The 27,732-nt window shown below is 40.1% G+C and overlaps 1 protein-coding gene across 1 annotated transcript in view; it reads left to right on the top strand.

Moving 5' to 3' along the window:
• piezo2b (piezo-type mechanosensitive ion channel component 2b) overlaps positions 1-27,732 on the top strand; it is a 75,359-nt gene that overhangs the window by 38,703 nt on the left and 8,924 nt on the right. The window contains exons 15-43 of the mRNA XM_079348496.1: positions 299-492; positions 1,138-1,286; positions 1,738-1,911; positions 4,161-4,477; positions 7,948-8,108; positions 9,002-9,178; positions 9,352-9,483; positions 9,800-10,000; positions 10,087-10,291; positions 10,881-10,982; positions 11,104-11,269; positions 13,685-13,928; positions 14,158-14,266; positions 15,117-15,276; positions 15,978-16,067; positions 16,932-17,053; positions 17,304-17,372; positions 19,062-19,165; positions 20,217-20,315; positions 21,233-21,353; positions 21,462-21,542; positions 22,063-22,229; positions 22,385-22,578; positions 23,183-23,356; positions 24,184-24,903; positions 25,116-25,374; positions 25,680-25,859; positions 26,124-26,430; positions 26,800-26,932. Coding sequence (XP_079204622.1) covers positions 299-492; positions 1,138-1,286; positions 1,738-1,911; positions 4,161-4,477; positions 7,948-8,108; positions 9,002-9,178; positions 9,352-9,483; positions 9,800-10,000; positions 10,087-10,291; positions 10,881-10,982; positions 11,104-11,269; positions 13,685-13,928; positions 14,158-14,266; positions 15,117-15,276; positions 15,978-16,067; positions 16,932-17,053; positions 17,304-17,372; positions 19,062-19,165; positions 20,217-20,315; positions 21,233-21,353; positions 21,462-21,542; positions 22,063-22,229; positions 22,385-22,578; positions 23,183-23,356; positions 24,184-24,903; positions 25,116-25,374; positions 25,680-25,859; positions 26,124-26,430; positions 26,800-26,932 — 5,311 coding nt within the window. The remainder of the gene's footprint in view (positions 1-298; positions 493-1,137; positions 1,287-1,737; positions 1,912-4,160; positions 4,478-7,947; positions 8,109-9,001; positions 9,179-9,351; positions 9,484-9,799; positions 10,001-10,086; positions 10,292-10,880; positions 10,983-11,103; positions 11,270-13,684; positions 13,929-14,157; positions 14,267-15,116; positions 15,277-15,977; positions 16,068-16,931; positions 17,054-17,303; positions 17,373-19,061; positions 19,166-20,216; positions 20,316-21,232; positions 21,354-21,461; positions 21,543-22,062; positions 22,230-22,384; positions 22,579-23,182; positions 23,357-24,183; positions 24,904-25,115; positions 25,375-25,679; positions 25,860-26,123; positions 26,431-26,799; positions 26,933-27,732) is intronic.

Here is a 27,732-nt window from a genome sequence, read left to right on the forward strand (position 1 = left end):
AAGAAGTTGATCTCAATGAAAAAACCTCAACTGACTCATTATCCAGAGAAAACAGAGTACATAAAATGTGTTGGTGTGTGTCGGCTGAGGACTTTATGTTTGACTGGATGACGATGGTGTCCATGTGTTTTTACCACCTTCATCCACTCAGCTGGATCTTGTGTTGTAATTCAATGTAAAATCATTGACACATTTTTAATGAAAGAAAAACTAATTGTTCGACACCTAATTAAGCTGATTAAAAGTGAGACGGACAAAAACCCTCCGGAGTTTTTCTGATTGGCTGCTGTGTTTATAGAGGAGGAGGACTCTGAGGAGGGAGGAGAGCAGGACATCATGCACGTCCTGGGCAGCATGGTCATGGCTCTGCTAGTCAAATACTGGATCTACATCTGTGGTGGCATGTTCTTCTTCGTCAGCTTCGAGGGAACCATTGTCATGTACAAGATCATCTACATGATGATGTTCCTCTCCTGTGTGGCGCTCTATCAGGTACCAAAAACACATTTATTTCATTTGTGACCCACATGTTTCTCTTTATTTTCCGTCAATATTCTTTCCTTCCTGATTCAGCACACATTTGTTAAAAAACAAAATGTTGACTAAAATCCAAAACAGCACTTTTAAGTCTAGAGTCTTTTGGGGCCCGAGGCAAAAATTAATTGGGGGGTCCCTCCAACTACCATTTTGATGGAATATTTAGCATCTTGACAAAACAATAACAGATAAATAACTCTTTAATTTGAACACATTTTTTCAAATAGAGAGTTTGATGATCTGTTTTGCTGGCTAGCCATTTGAAATCAAGCTGGATGCATTAAAATGTTCATTTAGAAAAGGTTGTTAGCAAACGGGATACAGTATCCGTATAATCCTAAATGAGTGTACGGATGAGATGCTGTAAAGCTTTCCAAATTTAATTTCCCAAGGACAGAAGGCTCTGACAATTTAAGTAAGTCATAAAGTTTGTGTACAGCAGGCTCATAATCCAACTGTGTTATCACCTCTATCATAGTAAAAGAGAACAGTCCTCCTAAATCTAGATCTACGCCATGTTTAATTTAACGTATCACAGCCGTAAAATGTCAGACATCTCATATCCCCTGAAAAACAGTGAACACAGTCCTTCTTATCTAGGTGCACTTTGAGTGGTGGCGAAGGATCCTGAAGTACTTCTGGATGTCGGTGGTGATGTACACCATGCTGGTCCTCACTCTGGTCTACACCTACCAGTTCGAGACATCGCCAGACTTCTGGTCCAACATGACCAAAATGGACAGAAAGAGGTGAAGTCAGCTGAGCACAACGGGTTTAACCAGACTCACTGCTGGTCTCATTTTCATGACTCACAACAGGGACAATCCTCAGTTTAGCTTAGCTGCAGTTCAGCACTCAGACTGTCAAGTTATTTTCTTTTGAAGGAGCACAATACTCATCTAAGATCATTATCTACAGTCCCTTACATCCAGAGGTACTCTTTATATGTTATATCACAGGAGCTTTATTCTGACTGTTGTGAGTCAATCTCTTCTTGATGATTTGACCTCATTGTTTTCTGTGTATGTATTTTTTTTTTTAATAATTTGGGGATTTAACAAATCTGACTTTTTAAATGACAGTCTTTTGTCATCAGTCTTCTTCTCGATGAAGTACTTTTAAAAAGTCCAAACTCAGAACTGTCGCCTTGAATCTGATTTTTGTTTCCTCTTTTCTCTTATTTTTTTTAAATGACTGCAGCTTGGAGGATCTGGGCTTGGAGACGTTTTCTGTCTCGGAGTTGTTCACCAGGATATTTATTCCCACATCCTTCCTGCTCGTGTGTATTCTCCATCTGCACTACTTTCATGACCGCTTCCTGCAGCTCACAGATCTCCAGGCTGTAGTGGCAAAAGAGGAGAGCACAATCTACAGGTGAGACATGTTGGTGAAGTATTGTCCAGGTTCATTTTTTTGTCTTTATCACGTTTCTTTTTTTAAAGTTTAAAATGGTATGGCATTATAACAGCCTGTTTAAGATCCAGGTTTAATGGCCTGGTAGGGAGAAAAGAGAGAATACTCATAATATTGAGTTATGGCCCTTAATTAAAGAACACTGTGAATATCATATGATCTTATCTGAGCACTTTCTTTAACACTCATTCTAACCACTGACCTCACCTGTTATTGTGTGTCCTTCCTGCACTCTCTCTTTCATCCAGTCTTATACTGTATCACCATCGTGTTCACTCGGGATGGAAATCACAGGGTAACTTAGGATACAGTTACTCTGTCTTTTTCCTTTTTAATCGTTTAATTGAGATTAGTGGGGCAATTTAGTATCTAAATAAACACTATGATACTTGCACTGGGTCGCTGTTTTTTATTTTTTATTTTTTTATTTTTATTTTACAAGGACATTGCATATTAAAAAAACCTTTCTGCAAATAAACCAGAGTTAAGCCAAAGGGTGATTTTCGTCTGTTGTCCCTGGCCAGATTTTATAAAAGGCTCCCTTAGTTTGTCCTTGTATATTCTATCTGTCCCCATCAAATAAAACAAGAAATAAGAATCCTAAGTTACCCTTTGTGTTTCCTACATTACTGTCTGTACTGTTGTGGACCCTCCATTGTGTCGCTGTTGCTTGCCTTGCTCGTCTCGTCTCTGCTTCTCACTGTGACCTGCTGCCATCTCACCTCTGCAACCCTCTTTCACACAGCCACGCTAAAGTCAATGGCCGTGTCTATCTGATCATGAATAGGTGGGTATCTGCTCGCTTTCTGTGGCATCCACCAACCATCCCGGTTCACCTCTGCTTCCTCTTCCTCTTCCTCTTAAATTCCCCGCACTTGACTCAGCTCTGACAATCTGTTTTCTCAATGATCTTCTGAGATATTTTGTCCCTGGTTTAGGAATGTCCTGCCATGAAAGGTGTTTATTTTCTTGATTTGTTTTGCTTGTAGCCTTATAATTTTGGGTCGTCCTTTGACTATCTGGATTGTTAACCCACCTCTAACCCCCCCCAGCACATCTCTCAGTTTGTTTAAAAACTGTCAAGTAAGCATGTTTGAATCTTACTGAACTCTTCTTCCCATCTAATATCTGGATCCCTTTACCCTTTTCTGCACTGAAAATAAGACCCTCCCTGAAAAAGCTCGACCACCCCCAAACCACAGGAGCCTTTTGGCCAGTTCGATGCATTTTTATATTCAAACATGGACATTTCAGTTGATTTCAAGTGTCAGTTTCAGCCTGTCTTTGTCGGTTTCTCTCCTTACTGTTCGTCTTGACGTCTGTGTAACTTTATTGTTCTGAGCAGCATCAAGCAAAAAATTCCAACTCAACAGAGCAAGTAAGTGAGACCACTGGATAAACAAAATGTTTGCCTTGGTATGCGTTCGGTTCATGCAAGCCAAACCCGACCTTTGACTGCCCCATTGCCTGAGAAGAATTTAAAAGGTTAACTGCTCCCATCAGCTTCGACCATTAATCTGCTGCAAGAAGGAAATCCCTCAGAAAACTAAAAACTAAATCAACACAGGTTGTTTTAAGGAATGCAAAGGGAATGTGCACTGCCTTCTGATGACAATGCCTGACGAAACGGTTATTCAGTGACAGTTTGTGAACCCAGAGGTGATGAATCCCACCCCACATGTGCATCATAGGCTTTTACCAATCACACAGACCATTTGAATGACTGTGTATTTATATACTTGTGAGGACAGAAGGCCTATAATCTCATAGCCTGCATCTCTTATTATGCACGACTGAAGCAGCTGAAGTATGTATCACATAATGTAAGTGCAGCCTCAGTGTTCAGTAAAGTGCAACATACTGATTATTTAGCTACATATCAAAGTAAAAGCAATCTTTATTGCTAATTCATTACAGCCTTTTTGGAATGCAATATATTAAATTCAGTAAACTTGGATGAGAAGTTTTTTAAAATCTGCAATTTAACAACACCTTAACAGAGTTAACCTGTTGTTAGTTAGATCTGTGGTGGTGAGATTTTTTGGAAAGATTTACCAAAAAGGTTCAAAAAATGACCACCTGCAATTAAATAAATAAACCAACATAACATCAAGACTGTAAATGCAAGTCCTCATGTGTATAGAGATACAAATGACTGTGTACGTTTGAATGAGTGTGTGTGTGTGTAGTAACTTCTTGTGTGTCTTCAGGCTGGTGCACCCTGATGGCAGCCTGGCAGACCTCACCATGCTCAGCATCAGCTCTGTGGAGGCCACGCTGCCCAGAGAGGAGCAGGAGCAGCAAGAGAAGCAGCAGCAGCAGGAGGAGGAGCAGCGAGAGAAGGAGGAGCTTGGAGAGTGGGGGACAGAGAAGGAGAAGGATCAGGCCCTGGTCGTGGTGTTGTGTGACTTAAAAACGACAGACGAGAAGCCCAGAACGTTCTCTGACGGGCGACAGCCAAGCACAGACGAGAGCTACCAATGCAGCGCAGGGGGCGAGCCAGAGCCGAGCACAGAGCAGAGCTCAGGTACTGAGCACCTGCAACACACAGTCCTAAAATTATATATATCCACGTTTACTTATAAGTTTTCAATGCTATTGATATTTTCATTATCTATTTTGAAACCACTTGTTTTCAGATGATGCAATCTTTTTTATTCTTTAGTTCTATCGTATGGAAAAGTACTAAAGCTATAAAAACTACAAATCCTTTTTTACATTGTTTAGGCTTTCGTAAGAAATAGAAATGTACAGGTTGGCAAATACTGATGTCTCTCAAGTCCTAATAGCATCTGTTGCGGTCACTAGGGGATGAGGGTAACAAAAAATTAAAACAGAAACAAAAAAATTAAACGGAAAAGCAAGTAGGAACTAAACATGAGCAAAGTTTAAAATGATTTATTAGCAAACTAAAGACACATTTCAACACAAAACAAGCTTCTTCTATGAAACACACATAAAAAGAGAATCTATCTTAAACAAAGGTCTAACACTAACAAGTGATATATATATATATATATATATATATATATATATATACTAACAATAAAACGATCATTTGAACACACTCCTTCCACAGAAGGCTCACACTAGGTTTCCCGTTGGTAAAGACATGACCCACTGGAAACTGCAGCCTTCTCGTTCCTGCTCATTATAACTCAGCCCTTATTGGTAATTAGCCACAGGTGTGGCTGGGCGCACTGAGGCCGAGGGGCAACTCCTGAGGAGCACACAGGAGAAAGAAAGGAGAAGAAAACACAAACACGCACGTAACAGCATCTCATAAAGACGCAAAAATGTCAGTGCGGTACAATGTCTTTTGTACGTACTTTAAATTTGGACTTTGAACATATCAAAAATCTTTTTGAGTTCTTTTTAAATTTAGCTTAAAGGGTTTATATGTTGTCACATTATTTCATCTCACCGGCATTTTTTCATAATGTTTGAAGTTCATGAGAATGACAAGTTCAAATCATTAAAAGTGATAAAGTAGTCAGCTGGTTGCTGGTCTGGAGTGTCAGTGACTGGCTACATTAGAGAGTTTTATTTAAACACTTCTGTGTCTCATGTGAGCCTTTGGGTGTGATGCTCAGTCTGTCTGTTTCCCTCCTAAGTACATTAAAGCTTCCCACGCCGCCGGGTGTGTTCGCTCTCCCCCGCTGTGTTTACAGCTGAGACTCATGCCGTAATGTGGCCGTGTTTTTTAACCAGGAGTGCAGAGATGTTTTCTCTCAGGTCTCTCTTAGCTCTGCAGTCTGCTCAGAAGAAATATGTTGCATACAATCTTTAAAGGCCAGAGCTCTCCTCGAGGACTTTAGTCTGCAGCTTCGAGTATCTGCTGCCTGCAGTCCCACCAGTGACTCATTCATCATCCCAAGAAACGCTGTAAAATTCTGGTGTGTTGCAGATTTTTGGGTTTCAGTAAGATTTACCTCCAGTTTTCTGTTTTGACACAGCTCATAGCTCATGTGCTCACTTTCACCCATTACGCCGCCCTGCTGAAGCCAACCAACATTGCAGCATTAGTATATTTACACAGACACTCACACTGGTCCTAAATTAAAATGTTGTTTATATACACAAAAAATAAAATGGGTGATAAAATCCGGCCTTGCAGGGCCTCTGAGTTTATAATGAGCAGTGAGCTGTACGTGCTATATGCCTTCTCAGAGTTTCTTATCCAAACAATAAGGCCTCTATTAAATCCTGAGATCATCCTGCTTTTGTGAAAGCATACACCCACTACCAAACGAAAGCTGGGGATTTTATATTCTTTATGAGAATATAAAACCAAAATATACAGTATGCCTTCATAATCAGATAATTAAATCAACGGTTAGGAATTTTCCCGTTTACATTTGTTTAAAAATGAGGCGTTATTGCCCCAGAGGAAAATCTCTTTTCACATAGAAATCCTGAAATTGAAACAAAACACCAGACAGATAAAAACATTTGATCATCCAACATTGACAGTCTTGTAAATGGCTCAGTGTTTGGCATGTTCTGACTCTAGCGTTCATGTCTGAGAATTTAGGTGCACGTGATTATGGAACAAGTACCGTAAATTCCGGACTATAAGCCGCTACTTTTTTCTCACACTTCGAGCACTGCGGCTTCTACTCCGGTGCGGCTAATGCATGGATTTTTTATGGGGGACAATGAGCTTCTGCCGCAAAAACATTTGACTTCGTCACGTCGGATCTTAATATCAGTCATTTTGCGCTTCATGCACGCACCCTCATGATGGAAAACACACGGAGAAATACATATGATGCAGCTTTCAAGTTAAAGGCGATCGAGCTGGCTGTCAAAGAAGCTAACAGAGCTGCTGCACGTTAAGATGACACTGACAGCGACAACAGAGACTGAGGAAGTGAGTAATGAAGTCATTCTGAGGCAGTGAATGGATGGACTTTTTCTTGTGAAATATATTACGGTCATCTTTTTCATCAGCCGTGTTACAGACACCGTCGGCTAGGCTTCGTATTGTAACGGTTCATGTTGTAAAGTCAGTAGTTGATAATGTGTTCATAATTCCGATTATGTGGAGAGTCAGTGAATGCACCAGCGAGAACGTGTTGAGTGGCTGTATGAGAGAACGCTGGGGGAGAGAGTTGGATTGTTACGGCAAGTCATGTGTTGCTCTCTGCTGTAAACGGCGTGGTCACGGCCGACAGTGATCGGGTTATTAAAAGTTATTATTTGAACGCTCTCGTCGTCCTTTAACGTCCGTACGGACGCTACAGTATTTGCGGATGTTACCGGTAGCCTACGTCTGTGTAAATAGCTCTTGTTATAGCGTGGACACCTGCGGCTTATAATCAAGTGCGGCTTATATATGTACAAATACATTTATTAACTTATTTTTAGCCGGTGCGGCTTATATCCAGGTGCGCTCAATAGTACGGAATTTACGGTATGCAAAATGCTTGTAGGCTTGTTGGTTTTGTTGGAGAGGTTTAACATGGTGAAGAGGAATAGAAGAAGAGTACATCAACGTGTACTTTATAATGCTTTTGTAAAGCATCGACAGGAGGTGAGAGTAAAAGACAAAGCTCTTTTAGTGAGTAAAGAAGCCGAGTGAAGTCTTTGCTGGGATTGTTTTTGAGTTAGAAGTTATTTGTGCATCCAAATCATTTTGAGTTTTTGTTTGAGCTTTCATTGTTTTTTGTACAGCAGTGGAGCTGTTGTCGTGAGGATACATCCATCAGGCTTCTGCTACATGGAACATCTTTTCTTTCAATGTGAAAAAAGGGCATAGCATATCACCAGACTTATTTCTGGATGTAAAGGGAGAATTGCTGTTACAGCTTGAGTTGGTGTTTAAGAAGACACGAAAACAAACATGCCATAAAAGAGTGATAACAGTGTTGAAGCAGGACAAACTGCTGTGATTTAGAGGTGATTCCGGGAAACACTTTTCCATTCGCACCTCTGCAGACGTGTTGTTTTTCCTTGTGCTGTAAGTGTGTCTGGTTTTGATCTCTTCTTCTACAGATCTGAAGAATAAATGGCACCTGGTAGTCGACCGCCTGACTGTGCTCTTCCTCAAGTTTTTGGAGTACTTCCATAAACTGCAACTGTTCATCTGGTGGCTGCTGGAGATCCACATCATCAAGATCGTGTCCTGCTACATTGTCATGGTTTCTGTCGAAGAGGTATGAATCGAGTCTGCATGAAGTCACATCAGTTGTATCTACCTAAGACTCATTACATATTTTGCCCTGGTGTTCATGCATGGCTTATGAAGATTGACAACAGTTTCCTGTTGTACAAGAGTGAAGTCAAAATACATTTTCTGATAAAGTGAAACTCATACATCAGGTTTTTATTGAACAGACACTAACATCTGTGTAAAGTTGAATTACCTTGTGCGAGTGTCACATTTCCTCTTGCCTTTTGTCCTCTACACAGCGCCACAAATGCTACATTTTTTTCAACAGAGCTGTCAGTCATGGTGTTGGGTTAGGGCTCTTTATTAAATCAAATAACGAATTCAAACAAATTTCTCAGAAAAATCAACACATGGAATTCAATCAAAAAGATAAGAACAAATTCTAGGGATGAAGCCAAGTTTGAGAAACATTTTATCTATGTGAATTTTTGATTTTAGCGTCAAGTGTTTTGGAAAGCTGTCATGTTGTCAATCATTTTAAACAGTCCATGTGCTAAGATCCAGAAGAATTCTTATCCATAATGCTCTTCTGTCAATGAGAATTATTATCTCTGTGTTTTCTTTCCATGTCCACTCAATAGAGTCCCAATTAAACACTGTAAATGTTCCCTTGCCCATATCATTCTCCTAACTCATATTTTGGGATGTAGTCCGTCCTGTTTATAGTGTCGTGCCTTGTTCCGTGTATGCAAAGGAAGTGAAGGCAGACCCAAGATAACCAAACTGAACCACAAATATTAAAAATGCACAGAAATATCATCATTACACAACATGTAGTATTTATTCCACTTCTCTTCTCTTTGACTTGTTGTTTGTTTCTTCTATGTGTTCCTGTTAACTAACGGTAAGCTCCTCATCACATTGTCTCTTCTGCAGGTGTCTTTGTTAAACTATGTGTTCCTGGTGTCCTGGGCATTTGCACTACCCTACAGTCAGTATCGGCCCCTTGCCTCCAGCGTTTGCACTGTCTGGACGTGTGTCATCATCGTATGCAAAATGTTGTACCAGCTGAAGTCTATAAAACCTCCAACTTATTCCCAGAACTGCACTGCGGTGAATATAATCAGAAAATGCATTTGGGCCGTCGTTAAACACATGCTTTTTAATTTGTGCATGTTCCAAGGATTCCTATCTTTAACATGCATGCATTATAAAAAGATTATTTTCTTTCATGGTAATATCTTGTCTGAGAGGGCGTTAGAGTAAACAACGTTGTTCTGCCACAGAGTCTACTCAGATCTGGCTACTCAGAGGACCAGAAGAAAGAGTTGAAGAACTCTCTGCTGTATAAGGACCTAGTGGAACCAGCACACTGGGTGGGCCTGAAGAAGCAAGATGACCTGCTGGGTTACCTCAGGGTGAGAAGTTTAAGAGACACTCGGGGCCGTATGTGTTAACAGTAGTAAATAGTAGAATTTAGTTTTAGTCATTAAAAGACAGATTTGGTCAAGTGTTACCTGCATAGCTGTGGAAGGAAATCAAATATCGATCAAGAAGTTTCCAGAAATTAAATAAAGGGTTAGGAAAGCTGGAGGGAGAAGATGTGTTAAAATGTCAATCATTTGTTTTTCACATAAGAAAAGACTGTGTTTAACTGTGTTTAGTTATGTTTGTATTTTGTACAAAAGAAATACATATTTGACAATTAAATTCGGTCTCCCATCATCTGTGCAGAACAACCTCTTGATGCTAGCTCTGTTAGCATTCGAGGTGACGATCTACCGCCATCAGGAATATTTCAGACTGAGGAACAAACTGTCTCCTCCTGCTGCGAGAATTATCTTCCACGATATCACACGGCAGCATCTGGACCTCGGCATCGTCAGCTTCATCAAATACTTCATCAACTACTTCTTCTACAAGTTTGGACTTGAGGTAAAAACAACAAACAGGAGCTCAGAAAACTTTTTTTTACCTTGCAAATGCTTGCTTTATTTATGTCCTTGTAATGTGTTCCTCAGACGTGCCTGCTGTTGGTGGTCAACGTAATCGGGCAGCGTATGGATTTCTACGCCATGCTTCATGCCTTTGCCTTGATAGCCGTCATGTATAAACGCAGAAGGAAAGCCATCGCTGAGATCTGGCCCAAATACTGCTGCTTCCTGGCCTGTATGTTGACTGTGCAGTATTTTGTCTGCATCGGGATCCCACCAGCAGCCTGTAAAGGTGTGTCTTATCCACATTTTTACATGGCATGTTTTTTTTTTTTTTCAACCGCTTAGTAGTTTCAAATTTTGTTCTCAAACCACTTGTTGGCTTTTTCAAATTTCTTTATTTCTGCAGTGTAGCCTCATAGCTGAAGTATTGAGCTAATATTGTATTGATAACAGAAAGGCTGCTTATCTTTGTGTTTGGTATTTTAGAGAATGTGAAAATGTGTATTTACAAATGAATAACTTTGTTGAAATAAATGTATGAGGTAGTGGATACCTTCTTCAAGAAAGAAACACACTGAAGAACACAAATCACTGAAGGCTAATTTGATAAAGATGCAAAGGACTAACGTTTGGACGCACTGCAACTTCTTGAACGTCAAGCGAAATAAGGACTGAAACTGTGCTGTTTTTAAAAACACACATTATACTACAACAGGGCGTAACATTAAAGCGGTTGTTTCTCTGTGTTTGTGGTGTTCTCTATGTGTTTTATGTGTTCCCATGGCACGGCTTTCAAAGGCATTCCTTGTCTCTTTATGTCCATCACATAATACCTGACCTGACCTGTGTGTTAATATTGGTGAATGTTTACATTTCAGATTATCCCTGGCGGTTTCCCAGCTCATCTACAGACTCCAATGTGGTCAAGTGGCTCTACGTTCCAGATTTCCTCACCAGACCCAAACCAACGTTTCTCATCTGTGAGTGAGGGTGTTGAACTTAAACCCTCATTCATACTGAAACAACCTTTTACAATCAGTGTTACTATAGCCAATTTAATCAGTTGAATTCAGATCTATCCTCTCTTCACTCCTTTCCTAGATGACTTCATGCTGCTGTTGTGTGCCTCCATGCAGAGGCAGGTCTTCGACGATGAAAACAAAGCTGCAGTCCGTATCATGGCTGGAGACAACGTGGAGATCTGCAGAGATTTGGACGCAGCCTCTTTTAGCGTCCACAACCCCGTTCCCGACTTCATCCACTGCAGGTAAAGCAGATGACCTGACATGTTGCTGTATTCACACAGCAGCAGAGAGTGACATTATTGTGTGTTATTATTTTCAGTTCATATTATTTTGTCAACAACTGTTTTGTCAAATTTGGCGTTGTCTCATGGTATTAGAGATGCACTTGGGATAGACTTAGCTATATTACAAACAACACAGTATGTACCTTGAAGGTAAGAAGAAAGTGCTTTTATTTGATCTGTAAATGCAACTTTACAAGCCCTTATCACAAATTATCAAATGTAATCTAAATCCAAATAAATTAGGCAAAAAAGCATCTGGATTAAAGCCAAGAGACCTCCATGCCTACATGACACTCACATTCCTCTGTCCCTTTTAGTTTATTACAGCTTCTTTTTCAGGATTTGTTCAGGTATAATTTGGGATGCAAAATGTTGCATGAACTCAAACACATGATGTAAATACCTGTTATCTTTTCATTTTTAATCAAACCTGGAAGGAACACTCAAGGAGAGGAAAAAACACTAGACATGATACACAGGGACTACAAAAGCTACAAAATATAACAGGAAACACTGAAGCCTAAACAAAGGAATATAAATGGGAAAATACACACAAGATATAGAGAAACAGTAGGTTGAAACATGACAGATATCGATACTGCGGCTCCACCGGACAATCTCTCCTGTGCAGACACTGGCTCCAAATGTCATCACGAGAACAATCAGTCACTGCTGTTTTTAGGGGCTAATAGTTTGTAAGACAGGAGGAGGTGAAGATACGCTGTCCACCTTATGTACAGTCAATAGAGGGCTGCTATTGTTACTAGTTATCATCCATAAAACGCTGCATCACATGGTGTAACATAACTGCTTAGATTTGGGATAATAGGGCAAACAGAAAATAAAGCAACAACCACCGAGGTATAGTGAAATCAGACCGTCAACCCTAACCTCTAAATTCAATCTGCTCAGAGGCAAACTGCGTATAAAACTGTCCAAATCTTAAGAGGGGTGTTGCTGAATAAGAACTTCCTTGCTCAGCAATCCCTTGTCCTTGATAAATAAAGGTAAGAAAATCTCATTTCTGAAGCTTACGGAGTCATTATTAAATAACACTAGCATCACTAGCATACACCATTCAGAGTTCGGCTGTTGTCTGATATTTGAATCCAGAGATACTAGCTACTGTCTTTATACATAAAAAAGAGATAGAGAGGCAGAGAAATAGAAAGCAAGTTTGAAAAACATCGAGAGCATCCTGACCTGTCCACAGTCATTGATTATATGCTCTTCACATTCCACTGTTTTGATGCACAAAGTGGACAAGTCTTTTATTAACGCACTCTGTGTCCATCAACAAGCCCTATAGTAGAGAGAAAGAGAGCAGTACATGCAGCCCGTCTGTCCACGCCAAAGCAGCTCGCCACTTATTCCATTGTTTTCCTCCAGGATCAAATTACAGCTACTAGGGGGGAGGGGGAAGAAATCCATAATCCACAGAAACACTCTGTCCGTCACTCCGCGACTCAGACGCTTTTGCCCTGTACTCTAACTCAATAAATAGCTTTTAAGTATGGAAAAGGTATTTTCTCCCCCCCGATGAAGAAGGACACTCACTCAGCTATTCCGGCCCATCAACACACGGTCCGATCCTAACCCACTTCATCAAAGCTGCTTCCTAAACAGTGTAGCTCTTATTTGCGTCCGATGATTGTCAAGGTAGTTAGCTTCTTGCACATCGTACTAATGGTCCCCCCCAACACATGCTTTTAACATGTTAGACACAGGACATGCAGTTGTGCACCTGTGCTGCGTGACAGAGATCAGATTTCACTCTGGTTCACTTTTATTGATCAGACTCTTACCGGTGTCCTGACGCTAAGTGAAACATTCACTGTGATTGATGGGTCGATTATGCTCACTGCAACAGAATGAACTGGAATGTTGTTTCATCTTCTATTATTTGGTGAATGTGTATCCTTATCAGCAGCTTACCTCTGCTGGCTGAGTCTGGGATATTCACCTTCATCATCTTGTGATTGCATTCTGCTCATGAACTTTGCAGGATCCTAAAAGCATGAAGTAATTTCCCCTGTCATCAGGGGAACAATATGAAGCTCTAGTCATGTCATAGCTGGTAAAATAAAGTCGACGTTTATTTATAAAGCAGATTTAAAACAGACACAGTCGATCAGAGACAAAAAACCCCCACAGTATCGACAGTTCTGAGTAAAATTAGCAATAAAGACACAATGATAAATCAAGATTTAGTTACATAATAAAATATCAGTCAAGCTCAATTATGGGCTGTGACTCAGTGGTTAAGTCAGTCTATTAACCAGAAGGTTGAGAGTTTGACTCCCCAGCCTCTACAGACACATTGTAAATTGTTGGTCATTTTGCTAACATATTGGTTTTGCCGTCGTCCTCTAGGTCCTACCTGGACATGCTGAAGGTCATCATGTTTAGCTACTTGTTCTGGTTTGTCCTCACCATCATCTTCATCACCGGGACAACGCGTATCAGCGTCTTCTGTATGGGCTACCTGGTGGCCTGTTTTTACTTCCTTCTCTTTGGTGGCGACCTCCTGCTCAAACCAATCAAAAAGATCCTGCATTACTGGGACTTCCTGATCGCCTACAACATCTTTGTAATCACCATGAAGAATATTTTTTCTGTAAGTTGTTCATCACAAATTATCCAACAAGACCAACATCCTAACTTTGTGATATGATTAAAAAAAACTTTCAGTACTGACCAACTGTTGATATGGATTTGCACATCAAAAATGAAAAATACCCCAAAACACATTTTTGTTCTTAACAAAGAAAATTACAAAGATATGTCAAGAAAATATATTGTGTAAGTTATTGTGTTCCACTTATTGATAAAATACTTCTTCATAGATCTTGGCCTGTGGATACATCAATGTACTGATGGTGAACAATTGCTGGTTGATCCAGTTGCTCAGTCTCGCCTGCACCATCAAGGACTACAAAATCATCATCAAACAACGTGAGTGGACTCAACATTTTAATTCGTGTGCATCTTATAATAACAAGATGTGTTAAATTTGCATTTCACAAGAAGGTAAATAATCCCATTTGTTTTCGAAGAAGCAGATCGTAATCTGGGTTTTTATTTTGGTCAGGCACGCACACTGTAGCTCAGGGTGATTTTCTCTTCCAAGAATGTGATGCTCCAGAAAACAAAAACATCCCCAGTTTGTTTTGAGGCCATTTGAATCAAGCACAGTTTATGATAGTCTTAATCCTACCAAGCATTTGATTGAAACTGAACTCAATCAACCACAGACTGTTATCCGTCCCTACCAGAGTCTACAGATTAAAGAGACTGCTTGTCATTGTGTTCTTGTTTTTCAGGTTTGTTAGAAGTACAGCTGTTTTGTGTTTTTATTATTACTTTCTGGTTTGTTTAACGTATTCAAGGATGGTGAGAAGATTTTGCTTCATGATTGTACAGCTATCGTTAATTTCTGTTAGTTTGTGATTGTATTAGGGTCTTTTTAGTTCATATCTCGTCCTTAAGGGCAAACCCTCTCGTTATATGTCTCCACATCTGTTTTGTGTTAAGCACTCAGCAAGAGTTAGAAAAAGTATGATTAAAACCTGAAATAAAAAGAGAAGAAAAACAGAAGATTGCGTGCATTTTACACTGAGAAATATCTTCCACCCTGACAAGGACATTCTTTACACAGCACTTTTCTTTAACTGCTAAGCTGCTTTCATTCACAATAAAGACTTCATTGCAGATGTCTGATCCTCAATCTGCTGATCAGGTAATGTGTTGAGAGTCAAGTCAATAGTTCAGTTTTACCGTCTGCTGTGTTGTATGCATATTGCAGCTGATGAGCTGCAGCCGTGTGAACTGCCCAGCAATGAAGCCGGCATCATCTGGGACAGTATCTGCTTTGCATTCCTGCTGCTGCAGAGGCGAGTCTTCATGAGCTACTACTTCCTCCACGTGGTGGCCGATATCAGAGCCTCACAGATTCTCGCATCCAGGTACACAATGTAGGCTGAGCTGAGGCCTACCAGTGCTACTCCATTATTTAGTTGATGACATTGTTTATGACCGTATGCATGGTTAGATTTGTGAGTAAACAAGTCCCTTAAGATTTAAGGTATTTGGCATTAATGTCATTCTTAAGTGTGTTTTGCTGTCAGCTGTAAACATATATAGTTGTAACATTTTAAAGAGCAAAGAGTCATACAATACAGTAAGGCAATCCATATGCTGGTTCACAATATTAATGTCAAAAATAACATTGACATGTAGGAAAATAAAGACTACCTCTGTATTGACCAATCAAAATGTTCTCTGGGCCTCAGTAGTATTATCAGACAGCTTGGTGTTTCTTCCTTGTAAAAACTCTGGAAGTTTGGTCAAGTTTTTACTTTAAATTTTAACTTCTTAACTGAAACTTGTAAAAAACAATGGAGCAAAATTCAATAAGGATCCTGATGACAGATGCCCTTAGTACAGTTAAGCCATGGATAAAACTGGGAATTAATTTAGCCCCTTAGCTTCAAATCCAAACCTTTCTGGCTTGAAAGAGAGGGTGTGACAGATAAAGTTTGAGAACCAGTCAGTCAGAGATTTTGTATGTATAGAATACATGTTGGGACAAGATTACATAAAACGGAGTCAAACCACGTACAGATTTACTCCTAATCATTTGCTTGTTCACCGATTTTTGTTTCAGAGGGGCGGAGCTCTTCCAGGCCACCATCGTGAAGGCAGTGAGAGCCAGACTGGAGGAGGAGCGCAAATCTGTGGAGCAGCTGAAGAGACAGTGAGACTCTAAATATTTGACTTGGCTTTTCAACAGTTTTTTGTATTCAAGGTCTAATGAGTAGAGGATGTTATATGAGGTTAGCAGACTAAAATAAGAGTTTGCACTTAAAATACAAATGAATTACCTCTGTGTCCAAGGGGGGGCCAATATTGACACAAACTGAACGTCCCTCACACAAGCTTTAAGATAGAACTGTTGTGTCTATAAATGCCTTAAATATGCATTAAAACCAGCAGCTAACACTGAGGAATTTTAAGCAATGGACACCATAAAAAAAAAAATCACTAAAAATGTGTATTTTGTGGACAAATTTTGACTGGGCAGAGTTGTTCGAAAGAATTGCATTTTCTAATCCAGCCTGTTTAGTGGCTGCCAGCACAGGCGGGACAAATTCCTGAAGGAGAAATCGTTTTGCACCTTTTAGTCATTCAGAGATTTATAAATCATCTCATAACCTCACAAGTTACACCAAACAATGACGCCTGGTTCTGTCTCTTTGATTTAATTTTGAGGATGTTTCATTAGTCCAAGTACGACGTACGCAATAACGCAATATTTACTAAATATATAAGTAAACATGACTCAGAAAGCCATTTCACCCCTGACTTTGTCTTTTATGCTTCCAGGAAGAAATCTCTTAGTGTATGTATTCATTTACTACATAAAGGAAATATATTTCCACCACTTACAGTTAGCTCAGGAGATACACATAAGCACTGATAATATCCACTCACCCGCTCTAATGAGCACTCCAACATTACATAACATACACTAATTTCCATGTAAAGCCAGGGGATGTTTATGTTCTGTTCCTCTGTGTCGATACTTTGTGTCTCTTCACCGTCTCTCTGATTTAATCAGGATGGAGCGCATTAAGGTGAGGCAGCAAAAGTTTAAGAGGGGCAAGGAGAAGATGCTGAGCATAGCACAGGAGTCTGGAGAAGGACAGACCCTCGTCCAGCCTGAGGAGGATGATGATGACGGTATGATGAAGGCTGCCAAGGCCTCTCACTGTGGAGCAATTGTTAGGAACGTTTGTGTTTAGGTTATGTGTAAGCTGGTAGTGCTTGAGGAAGATGGGTGAGAGACTATTAAGTTGTTAAAATATGAAATGAAATGTATTTTCTTTAGTATTGGATCTAAACGAGGAGATAAGTATACATATGCCTTGAAGTATGCAGAATTATTAATTTTCTTATCAAATGTTGCATTGCTGTATTTGTGAAATTTTAGGAGCACAGCGAACGAAAGCCAAGACCAAAAAAAAGCAGTGGTGGAGGCCGTGGGTTGACCATGCTTCCAGTAGGTTAACCCCTCCCAAACCCTTTTTTTCTCTTCCTCCACTCTGATTGGCCCTTGTGTCCTTGACCAGAACGCTGAGGATTCCCATACTGCCCCTGGGCTCTGAAGGCACCAACACACACAAGTAGCCTTGATCCTTCCAGACTTTAGTCCATTTCTGTCTCTATTTAAGGGCCCTTGTAACCTGTAGCATGTAACTGTACATAGTGTGTAGGGGAGGCTCTTCAGTCTCAAGATGGTCTATAAAAACGTGTCAGTATCGGTGCAGAACAGGGTTCCCTTAAATAGACACGGTGAGACAACAAAGAATGAGAAAAAGACTAATGGCTGGAGGTTCGTACTCAACATCATTTTAAACATAAACACCACCATTGGTCTCACCTACAGAGTCCAAAGTAGAGAATCTCTCTTTTGTAAACATTTTTCATGCAAAGATATGAAGACCACTTGCCTTTATTCTCAGTACTGGAATAAAGGATGAAGAATTTGTTCATTCTTTGCTTGCAGACATGATCACCAAATGGGTTTTACCTTGGAGGGAACAGCAACAACCATTGGACAAGTTACAGCATAACTCATCTCAGGACTTAATTGTAGATAAACACCAGTTTTGAGTCAATGCAGAGGTTTCCTTTTTTGGTTGGAAGTCATGTCTCATAACATACTCCACCCCCACATCACAAATTATTTCTCTACTTTATCTCTTTTTTGTCTGATGTTTCATCTCCATCTCCCAGCATCCTCCCTCACTCCCCGCCCATTGTGGTTCTGTTCAAGGACATAAGTCAGCCCTGTCTGTCCCATTGCTTCCAACACTTAACTAACAGACAGAAGTCACTGGCTCTGTCGTGTAATTTAAAGGCTACTACTGGAATAAAAGCTTCTAATAGACATGCTTCATTGTGCTTTGTGCTCATTGTTAAACAAGTCGCATATGTCTTTATGATGTTTCCTAGATTTCCTATTTTCCTCTTTTAAAGTTTGATGATTTTCATATCTTAAGTGTATCAAATAGGCCAGGTTAAATGTTGTATATGCTCTAAATTATGTATAATTTAATGGTAAGTAGTTTATATGGAGATTTTATTGTTGCAAAACACTTGCGTAAACAGATCAACAAATTTATATACAGGTCCACAAATGTGCACAGAGATCCACCAATACGTACACAAATCCACCAATACGTACATAGATCCACAAATGTGTAAATAGTTCCTCAAATGTGTAAATACTTCAACAAATGTGCACAAGAACCACAGAGGAGTAAACAGCTCTTGAAGTTCCTTAATAGATCCAAAATTGCTTAAATAGATCCACAAATTTGCATAGATCCACAAATGTGTACATAGCTTAATAAATGTGCACATAGATAGGTAGATTTAGATAGGTAGACACATCTTGAAGTTCCTTAATAGATCCACAAAATCGTAAAAAAAAAAAAAAAAAAGATCCGCCAAAATGTAGAACAATTTGTAAATACACTCTGTGAATACATTTGTGCAGCTGTGTACAGAGCTGGGTTTACATCTCTTGATCTATTGATGCATTTACAAATTGTTTTGCAACAATAAAATCTCCATAGGTTTGATCTTCCTTTCAGCAAAGGAACCTTCCTTGAAACTCGTTTTTTTTACTGTGAACATGCTCTGTTTGACTGATTGTAGCTAAACTTTATCTTCTGCGTCTCAGTGGTTAGAAGTGGAGACTATTACTTGTTTGAAACTGACAGTGAGGAAGAAGAGGAGGAGGAGGAGAAAAAAGACGAAGAGCCCCCAAAGAAATCTGCGTTTCAGGTAGTTAAACTGTCGATGCCAAACAACATTAAAATGCTGTTTCTGACACTGAAGGTTTTTTTATGTAATGGAAGTTTCAATGGTTATTAACAACGGTTGTGATTACTTTTGTGATGCAAACTTTTCATTTGTTTACCATTTAAAATAAAAGCAGAATAAAACATATTATGAACAAAGTTGAAAACACTTCTAACACAATGTATGGATATTTTTCATTGTTTAATTGTTGATGTAACTGCAATTTATTGTCTTGTTATGTATATTGAATACACTGGGGTTGGGACTTGCACGGTAAGTGACACTGCGACAGGGTATGAAACTATATGATATAATATGATAGGCGATAGATGGCCTACAAGTAGGAAGATATCACATGACAGCGATTCCTGGATTATTGATACATTTCAAGACAATCATAGAATAATAGATTATGCTATCAGATTAACTGGCAAATATAAAACATCCCCAGAAAAAGTAAAGTGCAGGATTGATGTTTTTATTCATTGTAATTTGCTGTCAACTTAGCTCTTGTCACATTTCACCTCTTCACTTCTTTGCTCTGCTGTCTGATGTCTTACCGCTAATAACTACAGTACAGTACGTGTCATCCTAATCTTCATCACAAGCTCCACTGTGGGGAGTCATGAAGTCTCACCCGCTCCACCACTTCTTCCAGTTAATGCCATCAGGCAGACATTAATAAGTCCCTCTGGCCCTGAAAAACATCCTTCATTCCTTCTGACAATAACCACTTTGAACAAAGTCAAATAGATCCCCTTTTTAGAAGCTGTTGTTTTTTAACAGTCATCTTTTACTGTTTTTAATGTAAGTTATGTTTATTGTTTGAGCATTGTCAAAGGAGAATTTCTGTCGCTGTTGGGACAGACTATAAAGTCTATGTCTCTATCACGAACACTCAGGGGAAAGTGATGATATGATCCTCTTCTGTTCACTGTCTCCTAACAAAGTCTCCTAACAGCTGCTGTTTCTACAAATGACTTTCTACTAATCCATTTATCTACTAATCTCTGACTCTGTTGTCTCTCCGTAGCGAGCTATTGGGAAGTTTGTATCTGCTCTTCTGGCTTTACCCAGGTCTATCATTAAGCTGCCTAAAACGATCCTGCAGTATGTAGTGAAGGCAGGAAAGGTACTAACCCGAGCTAACACAGTTCGCTTTCACCTGCCATGTTGAATATCACGTAATGCCACAGAGTACTGACTTTCCAGCTCATGTTTGATGATCTGCTTTGGCAAGAATCATCCAACTTTAACTGGAATGGAAATGATTTGACCTTGTGCATGTTCTTTTGTGAGCTCAACTGGATGCATGAACTAGTACTTTATTCTGACATGGTACCCCCTTCTTCTTTTTTTTTTTTCCTGTCCGTTTGTGACTTTTCATGTAGTATACTGCTTTGAGCTGGATTCTATTATTGTGCTAATGCATCCGTTTTATCAGTTAGTGTTGTAATCTTGACCCTGATTAATGTGTCTTTAAAGCAACACTGATGGTTTTGTGTGTTTCAGAGCATTACTGCAAAAGTAATCATTCTGAACGATATTATTGACTTCTGTCTTTGACTGTGATGATTATACTCTGCAAAGCCGGAAAACACATTCCTGGATACTTTTTTATCCTGTAATCAAAGTTATTTAATCACAGATTTTTTAAATCAAGCGATCTTCATTTCATAATGAATGTTATGTCAAGACATTTTACAAAAGAGCAGACCTTACTAGTTGTTAAATCATCTACAGAGATCTAATGTTAATCCATCATGAGCACTTAACATTTAGCATAGTTACAGTGCATTTTTAAATGGCTTGTTTTAAATAAACTGTTTTTGTTGGTTAGAATAAGAAAGCAACATCTGCTGCCTATTTTCCTTCTTTAAAATCAGTTTAAAAAAGTTATTCTCTCATAAAAGTATTATACATCTATATTTGTAATAAATACAAACAAACGTGCAAAACCACCTTCGGTTCATTGTTTTCCTTTGTCTTGTCGTACCTCGTACTGTGTTGGTGCTTTCCTCATTTTAAAACTGAACATCTTTCCTCTAGTTTCTTTACCACGCTTGGATCACAGACCCGAAAGCGGCACTAAGAGCACGAGGCAAAGAGAAACGCAAATTCTGGAAAAAATACACGAAAGGAGTCAGACGCAGAAAAAACAAGAAAGAAGGTAAGCACATTTTAAAGACAAACACGTACATGATACTGTGTGAAGGACTGGTTTTATGGGAGGAGGACTTTAAATGAATCCCATTGAGGTTTCTTTACGGTCCCTCAGCAGGTCATGTAACCGTTGACCTTGGAGAACTCTCAGATGGGGGAGAAAAAGATGAGGAAAACAAGAAGGCTGGTGGTCCAGGTTAGTTTCTCTAGAAGAAATGTTTTATTACATCTTCAAATATAATCAATGACTTTATTTTGTGCCTTAAAGTTTCTCTCTAAGTTTTAAGAAACTTTAAACTGCACAAAAGACCCTAAATTGCTAAAATACGTGATTTAGTTTCTCCCCAGGGAGGGGAGCTAATTACAGAGTTTAAGAATCTTGTTATCAAAAGTCATTATCCCAAATATATAACTAGCTTCTGTTTTCTTAAATGTAGATCCTACTGATTCTGTTGAAATTAAATTCTGGTGTTGAATAGAAAACTTTTTCTGGAAAATGATTTTTTTTTTGCTTTTGTAAACTTTTGATGGCCATTCCTTCTAATTTCCCATCAAGAAAATGTTCATTGGTATGTTTTTTGATAAGTCATGTCAAGTAGCATATTTTGTTTTACATGTAAACATATTCTATTAAAGGTTCCAATAAGAGGCACTTATTGAAATGCTCCATAGTAAAGTCAAATTTACCTACCTGCTGTGTTGTATTCCCTCCTCAGACAACATCATCAAGCGCGTATTCAACATCATCAAGTTCACCTGGGTGCTCTTCCAAACAACAGTGGAAAGCTTCACTAAATGGATGAATGACATGTGCAGGGAATACATCGACATCTCCACTGTGCTGCGTATAGAGCGCTGCATGCTGACGAGAGAGGTCAAAAAGGTATCGGCAATACAGAAGGAGTTGGTTTAGTTTGTTTTAAAGGACAATTTTAAATCAAAAAAATGTCTTTTCAAATATGCATGAGCTAATAACCTCTAGGGACCTATAGTGATATCAGGGGAAATTGTAGATGACCAGTTTTCTTGTATCACCAGGGTAACGTGCCGTCCAGAGAGAGCATCCACGTCTACTACCAGAAAGCCATGAGGCTCAATATGTCCAGGCAGGCCAGCATGGATATACTGAGTGAGGATGAGTCCGTCTCTGGATCCTCGAGGGTCAAAAGAAGACGAGGAAACTACCGCATGGAGAGCCAGGACTCCACGGCCTCCAGAGACAGCATATCCAGGTACACACATACACCTGATGGTGGTCATCAGCAGCAATGCAACATGGGAGAACACACGGCCTTATAACATTTGAATACAGGAACAGAGAGGGACATCAAAACAAAATATAATCTTACTCACTAAGGTTTTAAAAAAATTACAATAAAAAACATTTAAATCTAAATTCATTAGGACTCTCTGTAGAGTACAGGTTTTTTTAATGGCTGTGATCCCTACATACACCAATCTATTCACCTCTATGTAACTGTGGGTGGAGTAGACAAGCCCTGAGATAAATCCAGTATCTTCTGCCCTTGAGCGTATAAACCAGAGTCTGCATGGATAAATGGGAATTTTTTTGTTGTTCTAATCTGTAAAGGTTCTACTCAGTCATTATCACATGGTCGTCACTATATTGAGACATTTCATCATTTCATCATCATTTATTATGATCCTGTGCTGAGGGAAACCAGATCATGGTTCCCCTCGGGATTTTGAAAGTTAGGCTGGATGCCTTTATGAGACTGTGTACAGGGACTTCCTTATCTGGGTAACCTAACTTCGATCACATCTCATCCTTCTCATTACTGATAATCTCATCTGTCACTCTCACCAACCTCTCAGTGCCTTGACTGAGGCAACCACTTTGTTTTCTCGACAATCCACGCTGGAAGAACTGGATGGGATGCCAGAGTGCATTCCTAAAACCAGCGAGCGGGCCAGGCCCAAGCTGCGTAAGATGTACGGCCTGGACGTGTCCAATTCATCAGTGGACAGCTGCAGCAGCTTCATCTCCAGGTGCCAGGCCTCAGCTTCACTCATAAGCACACTTCTCATAACAACTATGTTTACATGCACAAATAACTACTTCACAAAATGCTGCGTTTGGAATTCAAGCCGAATATAACCTGTGGCGTATTTCCAACCTTCAGAATAGCAGTGGTACCTTTGTGCACATGTAAACATATTCACCGTCACTCCCACTGCATCTCTTGACTTTTGTTTTCATCAAACGATTTTCTAGATCTCATTATTGCTTGATCTTCCTATAACCTATTTTATATAGACTTCATCTGTGTGAACTCTACATGAACCTTTTCTCTTTTTAAAACACAAGATCTGAAGTAAACATATAGCTTGAGGTCTGTTTATCCTGAACTTATTCCTTGAGATTATAAACTGAATATTTTGTCTTTTTTTATGTAGACGTAATCTGCCATACTGTCTGGTTTACCTAGAAAACGTCATGTAAACCCTCTATTAGGCACTTGCTTCCCTTATATTTCTGCCTTTAGTAACATTTGAGTGTATGAAACACCATTTCTTATTGTTTTATTTCTGCTGCTTATCAATATTTGGTTTCACTTTATTAAAGTGAAAATGTATGCCTTTAAAATATGGGTTGTGTTTGATGTCAAATATCCAGTTTCCAGTTGCATTTAGTCAATCTAATAAATATTATGTAGTTTTAATGAATACAGGTTCATTTGGTTTTACCACAGATTGTTTCCTGAAATTTTCAGATTTGCAGATAATTCATTATTATGTATCCGTCCATCTTAGTGGGCAGACTTGAACTTGGCTTGACACAATCCTTTCTGAAATCCTTTCGAAATCTACTCCAGACAGGGCACGGCGGACACCATCGAAGAAGCGGAGGATGAGCAGGATCAAGGGGAAGACACGCAGCAGGTTCCCTGGGAATCCCAACAGCTAGATGAGAGTGAGGGGGCCGAGGGTGGTCCCTGGAGTGACCGAGAACCCAGGGAGAGAGAAGAAGAGGAGGAGGAGGAGGAGGAGGGAAGTGAGAGATGCCGAGGTGAGGCGGATGAGGGCCCAGAGGGTGAGGAGGTTGAGGGCCAGGAGGGACCAGAGGGTGAGGAGGTTGAGGGCCAGGAGGGACCAGAGGGCCAGGAGGGACTAGAGGTATCAAATAACCAGGAGAGCCAAGAGAGAGAAGAGGCGTTCTGGGAGTCATTTGGCCCAGATGAAGGCCCCTCCCTCAGGCAGGAGGAGGTGGACTCTGCCCCTTCTGGCCAGGAGAAAGACTTCATCACTGAGAGTGAGGATGGGGGAGGACAGCAGGACTTCATGCAGACAGAGAGCCGGGGCGGACTGCTCTACACACCTGACACAGATGTTTCTAAAATATCTGACGCTGAGGTTCCTCCCAGCTACAGCAAGGCGGTCAGCTTCGACCGGCTGGAAGTCAGTGATGACGAGAGCGACATGGAAAGGAGGCGGCGTATGGTGATGACGTCTGACAGCCGCTCGGACAGCAGGTCAGACATCATGCTGCCCTCCTTTACAACTGAGCTGACCGCCAGTGAACTGCTGCTCAACAAGTAAGTCCAAAAGCAATCGGAGTAAGGGAATTAGAATGAACTCTTCTTGTGTTGCATTAATGTTCAATTTCTATCTATTTGGAATTTCTTTGTTGTCCTTCTGAGTCCTGTTGGAGTCATTTTGTATATATATTTTGTATATGCATTTTTTTAGCCAATTTTAATGGCACAAAAAAAGTTAAAAAAAAAATCAATCTGTCCGTGTCCATCAGGATGTTTTATGACGAGGAGCTGGAAGACTCAGATAAATTCTACCAGAAGCAGCCTCTGATCCTCCAGCTCTGCTACGCCCTCTACAACATGTTGGTGGCTCACTCAGAGATGGTGTGCTACCTGGTCATCATCATCAACCACATGGTGTCGGCCTCCTGCGCCACCCTGGTCCTTCCCATCACCATCTTCCTGTGGGCCATGTTGTCAGTGCCTCGACCGAGCAAGCGCTACTGGATGACTGCCATCGTCTACACTGAGGTACCGACGGATGTCCTTTCTAATACATCAATCAAAAACATAAAATGTGTTGGGAAAGTTAAAATGAGCACATAGCATTCGATACATTTTTTATAATGTCATTCATGAGGTAAAAAAGGAATGAAGCTTTGTCTCTGTCTATCTTTTGCGCTGTGTATAAAGTGGTTGCTCATATTGTGATAATGTCTGGGATCAGGAATGTAATATCATGGATTTGTATACTGCAGTGCCTCTTCTTATGTTTCCTTGTGAAGTTTCGACACAGTCCAAACAGCTGTACTTACTTTTAATGTGTTCCCCTCCAGGTAACAATCGTCATCAAGTACTTCTTCCAGTTTGGCTTCTTCCCCTTTAACCAAAACAAGATAGACAAAAATAAACCATATTACCCTCCGAACATCATCGGTGTGGAGAAGAAAGACGGTTACGTCCATTATGACCTGGTCCAGTTACTGGCTCTTTTCTTCCACCGATCCATTCTGAAGGTAACTGCAAACAAACAAACCCGACACATCGCTCCCACCTGTCCTCTGCAGGTTCCCCACTAGGCAAGGCATGTTTACTTATATAGCGCTGTTCAGACACAAGGCAATTCACAGTGCTTTACAGACATAAAAACATAAAAACATTAAAACAGAGGTTAAGGACAGAATGTAACAGAAACACATATTTTGAGAAATGTTTGCATGCAACAAGAAGTCTATTTAAACTCGACTGTCTAAACTTTTCCGCTGTCTTCCTATTTCCAGTGCCACGGTCTGTGGGACGAGGACGACCCGAAAGTAAGGAGAGAGCAGTCTCGTCAGAGTGAGTCAGAGGACGAGGGAAAAGACAAGGAGGAGAGCGACAAGGGGTCTGAACCTGCGTCCTCGCTGTTCAGTGAAAGTAAAAGCTCCACTCACACGGCCAGATCCATGACCTTCGGGACGTCCATCGACTCAGGACAGATCCAGATGCATTACCCGCAGCAGCAGACCTACCAGCGTCGCAAGAGCTCCAGCGGAGGCTCGCACATTTCAGTACGATCGCTTCACTCCTCGGCAAGGTCCAAAAGAGGTGAAGTCCTACTTCATTTTTTCCACATGAATACGCAGATTGATGTTAGAGATGTTTTAATTACAAACAGAACAGCGTGATAAGTGCCATTTTCCAAAAGCACTGACACTGACAATGCCCTCATCTTTAAAACATTTTTCTGTTTTTCATTACTCATGTATGTTAGTCTCTCCAAAGGAAAGTCATTAGCACCTAAAAGTTCTAAAAGTGTGTAATAAACTAACTTATTACTTTCAAACAGAATTCATCACAAATCAAATAAGAACAGAGATGATACCCTGTGTTGTCCAGCCTTGACTCTTGGCTCAGGTGTCTTTGTTGATCTGTGTCTTTGACTTGGTGCTTTGGACATGTCGATGGTTTCCACAGGGAGTACGGCTTCCCACAACAGCAGCCGCAAGGAGGGCAGTGTGGCCAGTGTGCACCTGAAGACACGCAAGCAGATGATCATGGAGAAGCTGAGGGAGCAGCTCTTCAAAGGAAAAGCTTTTGTCTTAAAGAGGTACGAGGACGCAGTCAGGGTTCATCATGAGTCGTGTCTTTTTTTGTCCCCTCATCTCCTCGTTCTAAGAGCTGCTTTACTATTCAACACTTAGACTACAATATATACAAGAGAGTGTGTTACTGTGTAAGGGATCTGATGAGAGCAGTGCTTGGAAAGCATCCTGGACCAATAATAGAAGATGCACTGTGGGATATTTATATCAGTGATGCAATAGCTGAAACCTTTCAAAGGTCTAAATTTAGAGCTTTAATTACAGTGTTCCCGTTAGACCATTTTTGTTAGTGCTGTTGTTGTTGTTGTTGTTCTTAATTTTATCACAGTGGATCCGGTTAAGAACAATCCTGAAACACACAGAGAAGATACTTTGTTTATAGGATACACAAATAAGTTGCATCAGAATTTCATGAAACTGGCAAGTGTGTGTTCAACCTTTTTAACTGAACTTATATTCCCCGACCTTTATTTCATTTCAAACTTTTATTTCATTCTCTAAACGACACTGAGATTTCCCTCATGTCCAAATGCTGCCGAGATTACAAGCACAGTAAAACACAACAAACGCAGAATCAGTGACTATTTGAAACAACGTGGCTCGAAATCAAGGCTGTCCTGACTCGGAAACATGGACCGTGAGTAACAATCAACAGAACGATTTCAGATAGGTGAAGAAGCCCAAAGCTTGTGAGAGCCATGAAAATGACAAACACAGGTCAGAAACAAGAGAGAGTTTTCTATCGTCTGAAATAAAACTACTTGTATTTAAACAAAGGGCTTCATAATGAAAGCCAGTATGGTAA

This window comes from Symphodus melops, assembly GCF_947650265.1.
Source record: "Symphodus melops genome assembly, chromosome: 7".
Taxonomy (NCBI): Eukaryota; Metazoa; Chordata; class Actinopteri; order Labriformes; family Labridae; genus Symphodus; species Symphodus melops.